The 16,502-nt window shown below is 50.5% G+C and overlaps 1 protein-coding gene across 2 annotated transcripts; it reads right to left on the bottom strand.

Moving 5' to 3' along the window:
- Positions 1–7,202: 7,202 nt before the first annotated feature.
- mvp (major vault protein) lies at positions 7,203–16,128 on the bottom strand. Of its 2 annotated transcripts, none has more exons than XM_023957196.1 (17): positions 15,910–16,128; positions 13,960–14,123; positions 13,690–13,885; positions 13,498–13,621; positions 12,869–13,000; positions 12,524–12,618; positions 11,948–12,184; positions 11,717–11,839; positions 10,574–10,801; positions 10,252–10,487; positions 9,976–10,173; positions 9,580–9,724; positions 8,710–8,921; positions 8,527–8,643; positions 8,281–8,407; positions 7,809–7,997; positions 7,203–7,579 (listed from the first exon to the last, which is right to left on the bottom strand). In XM_023957196.1, the coding sequence occupies exons 2-17, from the start codon at positions 14,088–14,090 to the stop codon at positions 7,457–7,459; spliced, it is 2,613 nt and encodes an 870-aa protein (XP_023812964.1). In that variant the 5' UTR covers positions 14,091–14,123; positions 15,910–16,128; the 3' UTR covers positions 7,203–7,456. The 2 variants fall into 2 exon arrangements, with proteins under 2 accessions (XP_023812964.1, XP_004085382.2); XM_004085334.2 differs by lacking the exon at positions 15,910–16,128 and adding an exon at positions 15,360–15,548.
- Between the last annotated feature and the right edge of the window lie 374 nt (positions 16,129–16,502).

Genomic DNA, 16,502 nt, shown 5'->3' with positions numbered 1-16,502 from the left:
AGCCGGCACCCAAGGGACACGGCCGCCATCGCCAAGGGGCCCGCACCCCCCACCAGGGAAGGGGTAGGGGACAGATGGACCCAGGTCCCACCTTCCTTGTAAAATGTGTGTGCGTGTATGGGTGTTTGAGAGGGTGTTTGTGTGCATGTGTGTGTGTTTATGTTTGAATGTATATATTGAAGGGGGAGGGGTGTGTGTACTAAGGGGGGTGCAGTTAAAATTGCCGAGTAGGGCACTAAGGGGACATCTCCTGATTACTCACAGTGATGTCCCCTCACCCTCCACACCAAGGGGCCCTAAATGTCTAAGGTGCGGTTAAAATTGGCGGGTAGGGTGCCAGGAGGACATCTGCTGCTTGCTTGCAGTGATGTCCAAGCACCCCCCCTACCAAGGACCCTACATGTCTAAGGTGCAAATAAAACCGAAAGAGGGGGGGCCCACTCCATACGGCAACCATAGGAGGGGGGCCACTCCCAAGTAGCCCCCCCCCCAAGGCGCATCGCAGGCTAGACCCCCCACCCCCTCACCCTAATATGAGGTTATATAAGGAAGGGGGTAAGTTGGGGACAGCTGGTAGACTGTCCCCCGGTGGTCAAACAGCCGTCCCCCAGCCCACCCCCAGCAAAGGGGCCAGGGCCACCCAGCCCAGGGGCCCACCCCCGGAGGCGCCGACACCCCAGGCCCGGCACCACCCACCCCACACAGAGAGAGAGGAGCCAGAAAGCGTCGCCCCCCCCGGAGCAAGCCCAGGCCCCCACCCCCAGACGCCGGCCCTAGAAGAGCTCTGGTCAGGCCTCGACGGGACCGAGGAGGCCAACCGGCCGAGGCAACCACTGATTGCCTCAGCGGAGACCCCGACCCGCTAGCCCCCCCGACCCGTACTAATAATGGGCCCCCCCTCCTCCCCAGAACGCCCCCCCACAGGACAGGGCCGACAAGCCCCCCACCCCACCCCACCCCAGACCCCGCAGCCGAAGCGGGTGACACCCAGAGCGACCGGGGGCCCCGAGAGGGTTGTCCCGTCCCGTCCCAGAGCCAGGGAAGGGCCGATCCCAGCCCCAGGTGCAGATGGGCAGCCCATCCGGCGCCGCTGGGCCCCCCCCACCCGAGCAGGGCCCCCCGCCAACCCCCCCCAGCACAGGCAAAGGGACCACCCCCCCAAGCCAAGCCAGACCACCACCCCACCCCCCACCACACACCCCCACACCCAAGCCCAGAGGACCACGCAGCGCCCCAGCCCGCCCCACCCAGGCACCGGACCCGACCCCCCGACCAACGGAGCCCCCCACCGCCCCCGCCAGGCACCGGAAGCCCCGACCCCCACCCCAAACCACGGCAGAAGGGCAAGGAGCAGCGACGACCAAGCCCTCCACCCCCTAAGTCATGGAGTCAACCACAGGAGACCAGAGAGACTGAATTCTTTCAAAGTTACTTGAGCTTTGGGCTGACATTTTTTCCAAGCTGATATGATCAAACAGCAGATTTCTGTGTTGACTTATGTTTATATTTTTCTTGTTTTTCCAATTTATTAAAATAGTTTTTTTGGCAATACAAAGAGTTATGAAAATGATAGATGCTAATCCTTCTTCTATATCGATGGCACTCATGTCACCAAGCACACAAAGTGACGGTGAGGCAGTGATTGAAACCTTAAGCCAGACTGATAAATCGGCACAGACCTGCTGCCAGAGAGCCTGGACAGGAGTGCAGAACCACAGTGCGTGCATGTAGCTGTCGGGTAGATTATTATCACAGTGCTCGCAAATGTCTGAGTTACTGAGACCCATCTTGAACATCCTCTGTCCAGTGTAGTAAATTCTGTGAAGAGTTTTGAGATGGATTAGCTGCAGATTTGGACTTTTTGTCAGTTTAAAGGTGTTTAGACAAAGTTCTGACCAGAAGCTTTCATCTGTGCTGATGCTCAAGTCTGCATCCCATTTTTTTGTTGGAAGGGCAATATTGTTATCTAAATTACATAAAAGTTTGTAAATTTTGGAGAGAGTTCTATTCATTGAAAAATTAATCAGAGTGGTAACTACATCTGGTAGCTTTAAATCGTCGTCTTTAATTTTATACTTTTTAGTAATACTTGATTTAAGTTGCTGATATTCCAAGAAGTTATTTATTCCATGTTTGTCTTGAAGTTCCTGGGGGGTTATGAATCTTCTATCAATAATTACGTGCTCTAGTTGTTTTATGCCCCCTGCTTGCCAAGCTGGGAAGTGAATCATTTTTTTGTTAATAAGGATGTCCGGGTTGTTCCAGATGGGTGTCATTTTGCACGGTTGAATTGATGATTTTGATATTTTGAGAAATTCCCACCAGGCTGTTAAGGTGGCATTTATATTAATGCTTTTGAAACAATCCTGTTTTTTAACTGTTTGGCTAATAAATGGTAGCTGTGACAGGTTGATCTTTCCACATAACACCTGTTCCAAGTCTAACCATGAGTTGGTTTCTGGATTATTTTTTAACCATTTTAAGATATATTGTAATCTATTTGCAAGAAAGTATTTGTGGAAATTAGGTAGTTCTAATCCTCCACAGCTTTTTGCAGATTTTAAAGTTTTTAGACTAATTCTTGCAGGTTTATTGTTCCATAGAAAGCTTGATATGGATGAGTCTAATGTTTTGAACCATTTTAATGGCGGTTGTGTGGGAATCATTGAGAAGAGATAATTAACTTTGGGTAAGATTTTCATTTTAACCGTGGCTACCTTGCCCATAAGTGACAAAGGCAGGTTGGTCCAGCGTGTTAGATCGTCCTGTATGCTTTTCAGTAATGGGGTGTGGTTTAGCTGCACCAGTTCTGATAGTTTGGGGGAAAAGTAGATACCCAGATATTTGATATTTCCTGTTTTAACTGGAATTGTGAGTCTTTGTTCCATATTCCTGTTGAGTGGTAATAAAACAGACTTATTCCAATTAATGGAATAGTCTGATATGGAGGAGAATTCATTTATGATCATTGCTGTTTCATTTACAGAATGTAAATTCCTTAAAAACAGTAATATGTCATCCGCATAAAGACTAATTTTATGATGGCTGTGTTTGGTTTTTATTCCTATAATGCTCTCATTCTGTCTTATTGCTGCAGCTAAAGGCTCAATGAATATAGCAAAAAGAGAAGGAGAGAGTGGGCAGCCCTGTCTGGTTCCTCTTCCAAGAAAAAAACTGTTTGAAGTCTGTTTATTAGTTCTAACTGATGCATTGGGGTTGTGATATAATATTTTGATCCAATTGATGAATGCTTCTCCAAAACCAAACTTATGGAGGGCAGCAATAAGGAACTTCCAATTAACTCTGTCAAAGGCTTTTTCAGCATCCAGCGATAGTACCGTCATTTCCTGGTTTTTAATGGTGGCAAAGTCTATTATATTAACTAGTCTACGGACATTATCATCCGAGTGTCTGCCTTTGATGAATCCAGTCTGGTCGAAGTGAATTATGTGAGGAGTGATTTTTTCTATTCTCTGTGCTAGTGCTTTGCAGATAATTTTTACATCTGCATTGATTAGAGGAATGGGGTGATAGCTTGAAGGACTAGTGGGATCTTTGTCTGGTTTTAGAAGAAGAATTATGTTGGCTGAGTTCATGTTAGGTGGCATTGATTGGCTCTCATTAATAGATGTGACAGTTTTATAAAATGTTGGTGCCAGTTGTTCCCAGAATTCTTTATAAAACTCAGCAGGAAAGCCGTCAGGCCCTGGTGCTTTACCATTAGGCATAAGTAACAGAGCTTCATGAAGTTCAGACGGCGAGAGCGGAGAATCTAAGTTTGTGATTTGATCCTCATTTAGCCTGGGTAGGTTTACATTATTAAGAAATGAGTCAATACTTTGCTCTGACGGATTGATCTGCGGTGTGTACAGGTTTTTATAAAAGTTTTCAAATGCGTTATTAATTTCGACCGGGTCATGGGTGACATTTCCTGTTTGGTCCATAATAGAGGTGATTGATGATTTTTCTCTGTTAATTTTAAGCTGATTAGCCAGAAATTTGCCAGATTTATTAGAGTTTTCAAATCTTTCAAGTCGTAGCCTTTGTATTTGAAATTGTGTTTGTTTATTAATGATGTCATTTAAGCGCAGCTTTAAATTTTTCAGATCTCCCAGAATGTGTTCCTGTGCAGAAGCAGCATAAGCAGTCTCCAGGGTTTTGATTTTATTTTCTAATTCTAATAAATCTGCTTTCTCTTTGCGTTTTTTGTGCGTTGAATAAGAAATGATTTTCCCTCTCATGACTGCCTTTGCTGTTTCCCAAAGAACGCACGGTGGGATGTCTGGAGTATTGTTGAAGTCTAAGAAGGTTGCCCACTCTTTTTTAAAGAATTCAAGAAATTCCTGGTCTTTTAACAGAGACGTATTAAACCTCCAGGTTGTACCAGAGGGTGTGGATTTTTCCCTAGAAATGTTTACAGAGACTGGTGCATGATCACTGATAATTATTGGATGGATATTGGAGCTTTGAATATTTTTTAAAAGAGAGTTACTGATTAATAAATAGTCTAAACGGGAGTGTGAATAGTGAACTGGAGAAAAAAAGGTGAACCCTTTAGTGTTTGGGTGACATGAGCGCCACGCGTCGCAGAGACCCAGATCATTCATGTACTGCTTTAGAATACTTGCAGACCGCCATGTACGCTGATTTGCTGCTGTGCTGAGTCTGTCAAGTTCAGGGTCCAAAACAAGGTTGAAGTCTCCTCCTATAATGATTGTGGAGTCAGAGTGAACTGAGAGTGAGGTGAAGAATCTGTGAAAGAAGGAAGAGTCGTCAACATTGGGACCATAAATACTCACTATACAATAGTCCTTATTCTGAATGGATATATTAATGATTACAAATCTGCCTTCTGGGTCAGTAACTGTATCCTTATGAGTAAAATTAAGATTTTTATTAATTAAAACAGCAACTCCTCGTTGTTTGGAGTTGTAACTGGCAGAGTATATAACTGGAAATTGTAAGCAGCACATAAGGTGATTCAAAGAATTTGATAAATGGGTCTCCTGCAGTAGAGCTATATCTGCTTTTAGACCATCCAGGTGATTTAACACTTTCAGTCTCTTTGGCTCAGAGCCAAGTCCACGCACATTCCAGCTAACGATGTTAAGACTGTTCATAACTGCTCTGACTGAAAAGGTGTAAAGCTAAGTAGTGCTTGTGTACCGTTCCGTGTGCGCGTGCCCGCATTGAGAAGCGCTGTGCGCGTGAACGTTTTCTGGCTATGTGAGCTGCGTGTCGCGTGCGTCCTATGAGAGCCTGTGTGAGGTGATTGCAGTATGTCGGCGTGTGTGTGCGGGATCGCATGTGCACGCCCCTGTGTGTCATTATTAAGGAAGGATTTCTCAGCTGAGACTACATGTGGAGAGACGAGGAGGACATTTCTTTTTTAATCATAAATATCTTTGGATATCTGCTGAAATGGAATTTCTGGTCTGCGTTTCGTCTTCTGGTCTTTAACATCTGTGTGGGTCAGAACCAGTAGAAATGGTTTTCCTAAAGTCTCAAACTGGAGCCGAACTGACTTCATGAATGAACAGTCTGTCAATCATTCACAAAAACGTTTGTTTTCTTTTGATAAAAGTAATCTCTTCCTCGTTCCATTCGTTTGCAATGGCGCTGACTCTAGATCGCAGCTTTTACTGCATCACAACCTGCGACCCTGTTGAGAAAACCTTCAGCTGATCCGGAGTAAAGACCCAGACGAAGGAGCCAACACTCTGCTCTGCAGAGGAATTTACACTAAATGTAGATGAAAATACACAAAAGTATGATTACATAATTATTAATAACATGTTAACGTGTGAAACAAAAACAAAACTTCAAATGAAGTTCTCTGAGAGACGGTCACCGCAGCGTAGACTTTTATTTTGACAAGGTTTCAGCTCTGAAGACGACTGTGGATCATCAGAAGACGGATGGAGGCATGGCAGGAAAAGCAGAGGCGGCTGGATGAGCGAGATCCTTTGGGATTCGATTAGCTCCCTCTGATTGGGTTACGTGACCGATGAATCCTGGGAAATTTGAGCGGCTCAGCCGCCACCAATGTCTGCTGGGATGAAAGTCTGTTTCCATTATTAGGAGTGGGGTGTACAGGTATTTAATAAAGAAGGTCTAAAGTCTGTCTGGAGGCAGCAGAGTCTGACCCTGAAGATGATGAAATGAATCCGTTCATCTTCATCTGGAGATGGTACTGATGATGATGATGATGATGATGGAAAACCGCCTTTATTCTGAGCTTACAAACATTTCTATGAACTCATTCAAGGAGTTTAAGGTTTGATGGTTTTAAATTTGCAAACATTTCTAAGAGTAAAAGTTTCAAAATCCATCTTTACAGCGGGAAGCGCATTCAGAGGAACAGAAGCTTTTCCTGTTTTCCTTCCTTAAAGAAACGGATTCATTAGAATTTATGAATCAATAAACAAAACGGGAGCAAATTATAGAAGTTCACTTCCTTCCACGCCTTTTCAGACAATCAAACTCTAACGGATTCAATGAATCATGTCCCTGAGGTGTACGAATATATCCGTTTATGATTAAAGGTAACTACAGCGTAACTTTAATGTGGATGTGTGTAGGAATCTGTTTTTTTGCTTCCATTCCTTGAAATAAAGCAATTCCAAATCTGAACTGGGGTTAGGTTTGTCCTTTAGCAGGTGAAACCAAAAATCTGATCCTTCAGTTTGAACCTCAGACCCTCAACTTCCCGTAGAGATCTGTGAGCGCCCCCTGCTGGACAGACTGAGCACCACGAGCTGCAGGGACCTTCAGGGTCAGTCGGGACGTCAGAGCGTCTCATCCAGATGGCTTCAGCCGTCAGCCATCAGTGGTCTCCAGATGCCCAGACTCAACCTCAACACAACATCTGGATACATGAAAACCTTCACCGATATCCGACTGCAGAAATATTCAGGACCATCGCTTTAAAGTAGAAATGAAATCCAATTTAAAAATCGGAGCGTGTGTATTTGTGAAATAGGTTGTGTGCATTTCTGATTATTGAGACTGAAATAACTCCATAATTTAATCTCCTGTAGGCCTACACTTGATGTGAATCCTTTCCTCAGCTAGAAAAATTACCACCTTAAATCCATGCTGGAGGTGGGGGCTTCAGAGGCCATGGGGGGCCCACGGTCAGCGTTTCTCCCAGCTTTAGTATTTTTTCACGTGTGTAAACTCGATGCAGACACGCCTGGACATCGTATTTTTAAATGTTTTAATGTGGCAGAGGAAGAAAAACAGAGAAACCGTCTGCAGCTTCAGGCGGTTTGGAGGCACATTTGAGCCAACAGTTCAGTTTGTTGAACTTCAGCTTCCTGAACGACAACAGAGCAGCTGAACAACCACCAATCAGAACCATTTCCTCCCTATAACAACGTGGGAGGCGGAGCTTAAGAAAACATTTCTGCTGACATGAACACAGGACAGTTGTGTCAGTCCCTCCTCCTCCTGACTAGGACTGTCCCTGGCCCGGCAGCGCCCCCACCAGGCCGGTGGCGGTGGTGAAGAGGTTGATGGGTGACGAGCCGTCGGTGATGATGGTGGACTTCAGGCCGAGACTCTGCAGCATCTTCACCTGCAGGAAACGGGTAGCGTCATCATCCGAACAGAAGATCAAAGACTAAACTTTTACAAAACATCTCAATTATTCTGCAAAGTTTCTATTGATTTTTATTGAAGTGCAGAATAATTTCTGGAAAAATGTCTGAGAAATGACTTTATCCTGACTGTAGAGGGTCAATCACATGTCAATCACATCTCATCTTTAATGCCCCACCCCCAAATGCCCCGGTTTGGAGCCGTACCTGCAGTTCTGGTCCGGCTCTGGCGATCTCTCTCAGCGTATCTCCGCCCAGACTCTCCATGATCCTATGGAAGCGTTTGGACTCGATGTCCGACAGCTGAGCCTGTTTCTCCACCTCCAAGCTGTCCATCTGCTTCTTGTAGTTCAGCTCCTGCTCCCGAGCCTTCGCCAGGCGCTCTAGCTCCGCCTCCTGCACCAACACCACCGTTTTTCAAAACAAAGGAGCAGTCAGTCCCAGTTTCTCTAGATCACTATCCACACTTTCAGCCCGTCAGGCTCCGGTTCTGATGTTTGGAACCGGGTCTGATCTTTACAGAACAGAGCAAAATGGGCGGAGCTACATAAGGTATATCTCAGTCAAAACAGGAACCACAGAACCAAGACTTTTCTGAGGATTTAAAGCTCATTAAACGCCGACACTCCTCTGATGGGTTTGTTGAAGCTCTGAGCAGAAACAGGAAGTAGAAACGCACCGCCTCGATCCTCATAGCCTCGGCCTTCAGCTTGGCCTCGTTGACCGCCGCCTCCCCCTGAATGCGAGCCGCCTCAGCCCGGGACTGAGCCTCGGCCTTTGCGGCGCCGGTGCTCTCCACGGCGGCGCTGGAGGAAAAGAGAATCACCTAAACGGTCACGGATCTTGAGGGGTTCTGGACATGCAGTCCTCCGATAAGCTAGTAGACATTAAGGCCCGCCCCCAGGCCAGAGGCCCCACCCCTCACCTGAGGGCCTCCAGCTCCAGCAGCTCCTTGCGGGCCTTCTCTGCCTGCGCCTGGTCCGTGATCTTCTGCCTCTCCAGCTTGCCCTGGGCCTCCTGCTCCAGCCGTTCCGCCTCGTGTCTGCAGGTGAACAGAACCTCATCAACCTCAGCAGGACTTCAGCAGAACCATGCGCGAGCGCCGGACCTGGCGGTTGCTTCCTGGGAGTTGGTGGTGATCTCGATGGCGAGCTGAACGCTCTTCTGCAGGGCGTCCCGGGTCCTCTGGTCCACGGGCTCCACGGACTGGATGTCCACGCTGCTGATTATCAGGTTGTTCTGCGGGAAGCGAAGGCTGGACCGGACCGCCATTTTCTCATCGAAGCCGAACACGGCGGAGCAGATGATCCGGTTTGAGTTCTGCAGGGACAGACAGGAGGTTCTTGTTAAGAATAATTAGAAACAGAATAGTTAGAAACTCCCTTTTAATTTTATTACACTAATGGTTTAAACTTTATTCATTATGGATTATCATCTCAAAATTATATTACATTTGAAGACAGCACAAACAAGACTATTGTCTCCTAACATTCCTCATCCTCCCTTTTTCCTTTTTGTGTGTGCTGGTGTTTGTGTTCTGGTAAACGTCTGTGATAACCTCAGAGAGATCTGACATTTGAAGCTCCCTGACCTTCAACCATCTAGCCTGCAACAACCTGTGGGCGTGATTTTAACACCAGTGTTTATCAGATGATCTTCTAAATATGCAAATACAGGGTTCATATACCAAGCCCATCTCTGAGCTCCGTTGTTCGGACTTTGATGCAGCAGCCTGTCCATCTGTCTGTAACCCTTCCTACAAATTTGTGCTTCTTGTACGGAGTAAACTACCACTGAAGATAAGTTTTGTCTCCGAGTCATTATTCATTCATTTCTGTGTGCAGGAAACTGAAGGGGAACAAACCTAATTTACCTATTTTACAGTCCTGTTCAGAATTACCAGTTTCCTCACAGTTCTGGACCGGTTTCGTCCCATAGATCTCGGTGGACTTTAGTCCAGATGTCCCAGGCGGCGTACCTTATGGAAGTCGTCAAACTGCACGGAGGCAACGGCGCCTCTGATCCGGGAGGCGATGGCTTTGGAGGCGTCGCCCACGAAATCCGGCACGGAGAAGAGCGCCGCTGCCGCCGCCACGTCAGACGCAGGCTTCACGTCGAAATGCCTGCAGACAAAAAACGTGAGGGGCAGCAGGTCAACCCCCCCCCCCCTCCCACACACACAGTAACCAAACAACCACTGGAGGCAGCAAAGTGCATAAAAGGGGCGTGTCCTAAAGATGACGCTGACCTGCAGCTCCGGGGGGGGTGATAACCTATGGCTTTAAGGGGGAGGGGCAGCATGACCAGATAGCCCCGCCCACCTCATAAAAACCGTGTGCGGGGGGGACGCAGCTCTGTGGGGTCTGCAACCCACCAGTTGTAGGAGAGCTGCAGCTGCAGGCGGGCGTGGTCGGCCGTCTCGATGGTGATGATGTCGGTGAAGAAGTCGGGCCCCAGCAGCAGGCAGATGGCCTTGATGACGTTGGCCCTCTTGGGTTTGTCTCCGGACAGCGACAGCATGGTGAACTGCTCGTCCGGTCCCAGCATCACCAGCTCGGGCCCGAACACCACCCTGAGGACAGAGCACAGCGCCGTCAGCCGCCGCCACCGCTGCCGCCGCCGCCGCCGCCCCACGTGACAGGAAGCTCACCTGGCCCTCTTCTCCCTGTAGTCGTACACCTGCACGGCGGCGTTGTGGGGCACCCTGAAGGTCACCACCCTGGTCTTGTTCCTCGGCACGCCATCCCCTGTGGGGAAGCGGGTGGAGCGGTCGGCCAGCGGGTCGACGCGGGACGTCAGCAGCGCCTCCACGTTGGCGGGAAGCTCCTTCTCCCACAGCTCCTCATCCTGGTTCAGCATGTAGGTGTGGCCAATGACAGCGCGCACCTGAGAAGCCACGCCCACATTACAATGAAAACCATGATGACCGGCGTTCTGATAGGACAATAAGGCATTTCGCTCCCGAACGCGACCTTTCCCGTCTTCATGTCCCGGACGTAGATCCCCTCGTTCTCGTCCAGCGGGATGGCGTGCTGCTTCAGCACCACCTCCACGTTGATGGGGGGGACGTACTCGATGGGGCCGCGGAGCATCCAGCGGTCTCCGGGGCGCCGCACGATGCCGCCGGACCGGAAACGCTTTGCTCCGCTCTCTCTCCGCTCCTCCTCCTCAGGATCTTCCTCCTCCTCCTCGCCATCATGCTGACAGACAACAGAGGGGGAGGAGGTTACCATGGCAATGGGGGGGAGGGTTGAAAAAAAACACCAAAAATGCACAGAAGAAAAATTGAGAAATAAAGGGGGAGGGGCAAAGAGGGTTCTGACAATATTCACAGGAAGTAATCAGATTACTGCCAAATCTTCTCCCCAGAAGCGGAACAAAGGACAGACCAGGTGAGGGGGGGGGGGGGGCTGACACGCCCCTCCACACCTGCAGGAAGTTCTCGCTTCAATAAAAAATGCAAAGCGGCTTCTTATCATCCCTCCTGAGGAACCAGTTATACAAGCCCCCCCCCCTCCCCCCAGCTGGTGTTTGTTTGATGGGGCGTGGCCACAGGAACCTCCAGCTTGGTTGGGAAACCAACACACACCTGGACACACCTGGACACACCTGGACACACCTGAAACGGTGAGACCAAACCGGTTCCACAGCCCAGACGAGCCAGAGCGCCGAGGCCTGTGGTGGGAGTATCATGGTGATCTGTCACCCCGCCCAAGAGTCTGAGCCTCATCCCTCCACGTTCACAGAACCACAGCTGATGATGATGTCTGAGGAGTTTAATGCTTTCTGCTTTATCCCTGATGTGGCCACGCCTCCCCCAGAGGATTCTGGGTAAACTCTTCCTCCAGTTATCTCACGTTGGCGAGCAGATAAACTAATCATGTGGACGCTCTAACGAACCAAAGGTTAAACTTAGATAAACGGACCGACACAGACGGATCAATCAGACCTCAGATTCAGGCAGAACATTCTGATGCCGACCTGAGACCCGTCCTCTGAGCGTCTCAAGCCGTCCAAACAGGAAGTTCTGCAAACTTCCTGTTTGGAACGTGAGTCCTCAGAACCGCAGCAGGAGCGGGTCTGTCGTCAGGATGAAGACCGCGGCGTCTCCTCACCTCAGTGTCAGTGAACGCCTCCACCGCCCGCAGGACCAGACCTTCGTCCTCCGACAGCACGTACACGTTCTGGATGCCGTTCTCCAGCTGCTCCCCCGGCTGCAGGAAGAAGGAGCGTTCGCCCTGACCAGGAAGAGGAAGAGACGTTTACTCCAAAGGAAACGGGAAAACGTCCCCGTCCGTCTCATTCAGCCTCACAGGAAGAAGCCGACGACCTCCACCTGGCCTCACCTTCACCACCTTCTTCTGGCCCAGCTGAGGTTTCCCGTCGGGTCCGACCGGGTCCAGAATCACGCAGTACTGCCGGCTGTTCAGCGTGGTCACGTCCACCACGTCCACCACTTCCTCCGCCACGGACGGGATGTGCGCCTCTCTGTCCGCCATGGTGACCAGCCACTCCTCGCCGGTGCGGCGATCGTGGCCGCCGGCATCCTTGAAGGGGCGCAGGGCGCGGACGTGCAGCGCTTTCTGAGGACGGACGAGACGGAGAAGTTCTGTGGATGCTGACGCACGCGGCAGAAACGGCAGGATGCCGGAGACGCCGGTCATGTCAAACGAGACTGTAGAAGTCAACACATGACCTTTATTTTGAAAACCTTTTTCTCTTAAGAATTAAAACAAGTCTTCCTGTACACATCGTGCAGTCTAGCACAGAAGTGGAAATGCTGTCATTTCCAGCTGAGGATCAGTGACGGGGTTCCTCAGGGATCCATACCAGAACCTCAGTTTTTCTAACGTTGATGCAGGGATGTCCCAGACAGCCTCATGCGGTGCGCGTCTGCTGCACCGCATGAGGGGAGGAGTCACCTTGTCAGTCAGAATGAAGGCGTTGACGATATCGATGACCTCCTCGTGGGCACCTGGCAGGTAGGCCCCCACCTTACTGACGAGCCACTCCTCACCTGGATGAGAGGAACTCGGGTCAGTCACGGATCGGTTCTGTTGTCCTGATCCAGACCTTTGAACTAACACCCCCACCCCCCCATAGCCTGACCTCTGGACACAGACTACTCCAGAAGATCAATGGGGGGTTGGATGGGAAAGGGGATTTAGCATGGACCGGTATGGACCGGTAATGTTCTTCATTCCTGCTCCTCAAAACCTCTCGGTTCTGATCTGCTCAGTGTCTGGGTTTTGGTGGGGGGGTGTTACCTGTGACTCTTTGGACGCCGCCCCGGTCTTTGCCCTCTTTGCGGGCTCTCAGTCGGATGGCCTGGTTCTCCCGGATCACGGTGGCCTTGATGGTCTCCAGAACCACCACCTCCTTCCTGGGAATGTAGGTCCCTGAAGCCAACAGAGGAACCGGGAACACGTCAAACGGCGTTCCCGCACAGCCGGACGTTTCCCTCCGCTGCACCTCCACCCAAACCAACCTCTGAAGACTTTGGCGGCCCTTTGGCGCCGGAGTTTCAGCGCCGCTGTTGACCTTCTTTCAACAATTAACGGGAATCCGCAGATTGTGAGGCTAAAGCGGCGTCACGCCGTTACTTTACCGCAGTAATGTGTGACATAACAATAAGACGAGCCGCTTTCTCCACGACACAAAGGCTCACAGACCGTCATGTCAGAGAGCGTGTTTTAGGCGTGGCCGGCGGCAGCTCTGGTGTTAAAGGGTTCAATACAGAGTAGATGTGGGCGGGGTCACAACTCTTCCTTTGACTCCTCAAACTACAGGAGCAAAACCAGCAAAAGTCCTTTTGATACAGAAACCGGACTGTAGAATCCTGGAGCGGTGAAACCTCAGGAATCAAACCCACGCTGCGCACACAGACCAGACGTACCGGGACCCTCAAACAGCCACTCGTCTCCAGCGACCCGTTTCAGTCCCTCGTCGTCCTCAAAGTCCAGCAGAGCCTGCAGACGCAGCGCCGTGTCCGGGTAGACGATCTGCAGCGGCGTCACGGCCTGAAAGCAGAGGGCGGAGGTGAAAGCGGGTCCGGGTCGGTTCTGCTGTTCAGGGGGGGGTTGCTCACCTGCTTGACCTCCTCCCCCGGGTACAGCGGGAAGGGGTCTTGGGTGAGCCGGATCTCCAGGTCCGCGTGCCGTAGCTTGGCCTGTCCGGACTGGTCGAAGAGGACCTGGTTGTCGTCGTCGCGGGCCACGGGGTTGGACACCACGCAGAAGTGGCGGGGCGGAACCATGATCATCCGGACCGGCAGGAAGAGAACTCTGAGCAGAACCACAGCAGACGCTCATGTAACCGTCACACCCACCCAGACGGCCAGCAGGGGGCGCTTACTGACTTCTCATTGTCTTGGCGGATGTAGGTGAGAGGTCCGATCTCCACGCGGGCGATGTTGGTGTTCTGGTCCAGGACGTGGATGTAGTGGTGGGGGGGGATCCGGATGATGGACGGTTCCGTCTGCTTCTCCATCCTGGTTGGTTGGTTGACTTCAGGTGAGAAACGCTGCGGAGAAAAACACCTTACAGCCACTGGAGCAGGTACGGACCAACGTGCCCCACCCCGAAAGAAGAATTTACCCCCCCACCACCACCACCAGTCTCCTGAACCGCAGGCGGCTTTTGAACCTTTGGTCAGCTGCAGGTAAAGGTGAGGCTCTCAGGTGAACGTTCCTGAAAGACTAAATTAACCTGTGGGGGTGGGGAGTCTCAGAGGAACCGCCTACATCCAGGAGGACAGAACTGACCGACCGTATGGAAATGGTCCTTCCTGTTCAAACACACCTGTCTGACACACCTGAGCTGAGCTTTAACCTCAGGAGCAGTTCTCAGAAAGCCAAACCCCAGAACCAGAACTCTGCTTCAGAACCAGCTCTTATGACCAGAACCTTCCGCTGGATCCCGGATCAGGATCAGTCTGGACTTTGGATTCAAACACGGAAACTTTATATAAAATGCAAAAATCCATAGAATTCGCCCCTGTGACGGAGGAGGGGCCAGATCCCAGGAAGGGTCACGTGACCCAATTCTTCGAAAACAGGGTGCAGAAACAGAGCGCGTGCAGACCAGGCGCGTGCGGACCGAGCGCGTGCGGACTGAAATAGTCGTTTCTGCTTTAAGGAGTTTCAGGTAAAGGTTGAACTTCTCCTTCAGTCTTTCCGCTAATGTGGATGAAGGCTGAGGCTCCGCCCCCTATGGTCAGTTCTGATGACCCAGTCAGAAACTGGACCCAAAGTTTGGTTCTGCTCCTCTTTAGTCCGTCTGCGTTCACTGAAGTGAACCGAACCGAGTTCATCTGCAGGAGAACAGAGGCATTTATTCTCCAGAGAACCAGAGTTCCGATTGGTCCAAATGGTTCGGGTGAACGTTCACACCTGCAGAACCAGGTGGACCATCAGCGGAAACAGTCCTGGACCGGATCGGACCTGGACCAGACCGGGCCGAAGCTGCAAGAACTTTTCTCGGACCTTCAAGTGAACTTAGAAGAACTTTTAAGTGGTCCGGTTCTTCCTGCAGGTTCTGCAGAACCGTCAGGATTAAGAGTCAAGATTACAGAGATAGCTGCGGCGCGTGCACGCGCAGCATTTCCTCAAACACCGTGAGCAGGAACTTCCGGTCCTGAACAGACGTGGGAGTAAAGAACGCTGCGCAGCAACGAAGCGGTTTCAGTTCGAACGGAACCGGACCCGCGAACCAAGCAGAACTTTTCCCTAAAAGCTGCGGCTTCGCTGCGACCGCTCACCTGGCTCGGTTCGCGGTTCTGCGGCTGCTGCTGGTTCCGAGGGTCCGCTGTCCGGTCCGGATCGTCGGAGACTGACAGCTGAACAAGCGCAGAGTTTGTCTGGAGCAGTGGGCGTGGCTGCTGCGCAAGAGGAGCAGCTGTGACGTCATTTACAGACAAGCTACCCTGAGTCATCGTGCGCATGCGCATTTACTAAAGTGTATCATCCATGTTTGGATGGAAACTTCAGTTGTTTGGAAAGAAAAAGTTAAAGTTTTCAGGCAAATTTATAACAGAATCTAAACAAAATCAGTCAGTTCAGAAAAAGAAAACATGTTTGACTGAAATGATCATCTTCTCTTCTGGGGTTTGTCCTCCACGTCTTGGGATCCGTCCTGAAGGTGGATCAGGGTGGATCCGGTCCGAGTTTTATTCCTTCGAACCATCGAAGGAATAAAACGTAGGACGCTGCCGTCCTCTGAGCTCCTCACGGATCCCAGGAAATCGGGTCAATTCTGTTCTAAACAGGCGCCGGATCCTCCAGAACCAGGACAGTTCCTGTAAGACAGACCTGCTCAGTTCTGGTCCTCCAGATCTCCAAGCCCCGCTGATGAGCTCGGTCGGATGTCTCCGGGTTCTGATTGAAGGAACACACCTGGTCCAGGTAATCGTGCAGGGAGAGCTGGAAACAGAACCAGGAAGGAGCAGCCCTGCTGACCCACAAAGTTCTCCTCTCAGAGCAGACGGAACGCGCTGGTTCTACTCCACGTCGCAGGAAAACTGGTTCTTCTCAGAGGAACCGCACCAGAACCACGTCACGGCGGGTCTGTCGGCTCTACAGAACAGTTCCAGTAAAGTCGAGGAGAAGCTGGTCTGTTGCATCCAGAACCTCATCCGGTCAGGAAGTTCTGCCTGCATTTGGATCCGGAAACCCGTCAGAGTTTCTGCAGGAAAAGGATCCCAGGTTCTGGATGAACAGGCTGGTTCTTCTGGAGATCGGAGCTTCTTCCTTTACAGTTCCTGAAACAGGAGGCTGCTTCAGAAATAAACGTTCCTTAAAACGTTCTCCTCCTGAAACATCCAGAACATTTCTGCTCCAAAGACGCTGGAAGTATTTTCCTCACTTTAGTTGGTCTTCATCTGACTGATCTAGCAGCTTTTTGT

This window comes from Oryzias latipes, chromosome 8 (genome assembly GCF_002234675.1).
Source record: "Oryzias latipes chromosome 8, ASM223467v1".
NCBI lineage: Eukaryota > Metazoa > Chordata > Actinopteri > Beloniformes > Adrianichthyidae > Oryzias > Oryzias latipes.
Note: the sequence above shows the minus strand (reverse complement) of the source record. Positions and strands in the feature narration are given on the sequence as shown.

Coding starts and splice junctions, on each gene's coding strand:
- mvp (XM_004085334.2), bottom strand. CDS start 15,548: ATGCGCATGCGCACGATGACTCAGGGTAGCTTGTCTGTAAATGACGTC. Junction 11,840..11,947: donor GCCAGAAGAAGGTGGTGAAG/GTGAGGCCAGGT, acceptor CTTCCTGGTCAG/GGCGAACGCTCCTTCTTCCT. Junction 8,922..9,579: donor AGTTTGACGACTTCCATAAG/GTACGCCGCCTG, acceptor CTGTCCCTGCAG/AACTCAAACCGGATCATCTG.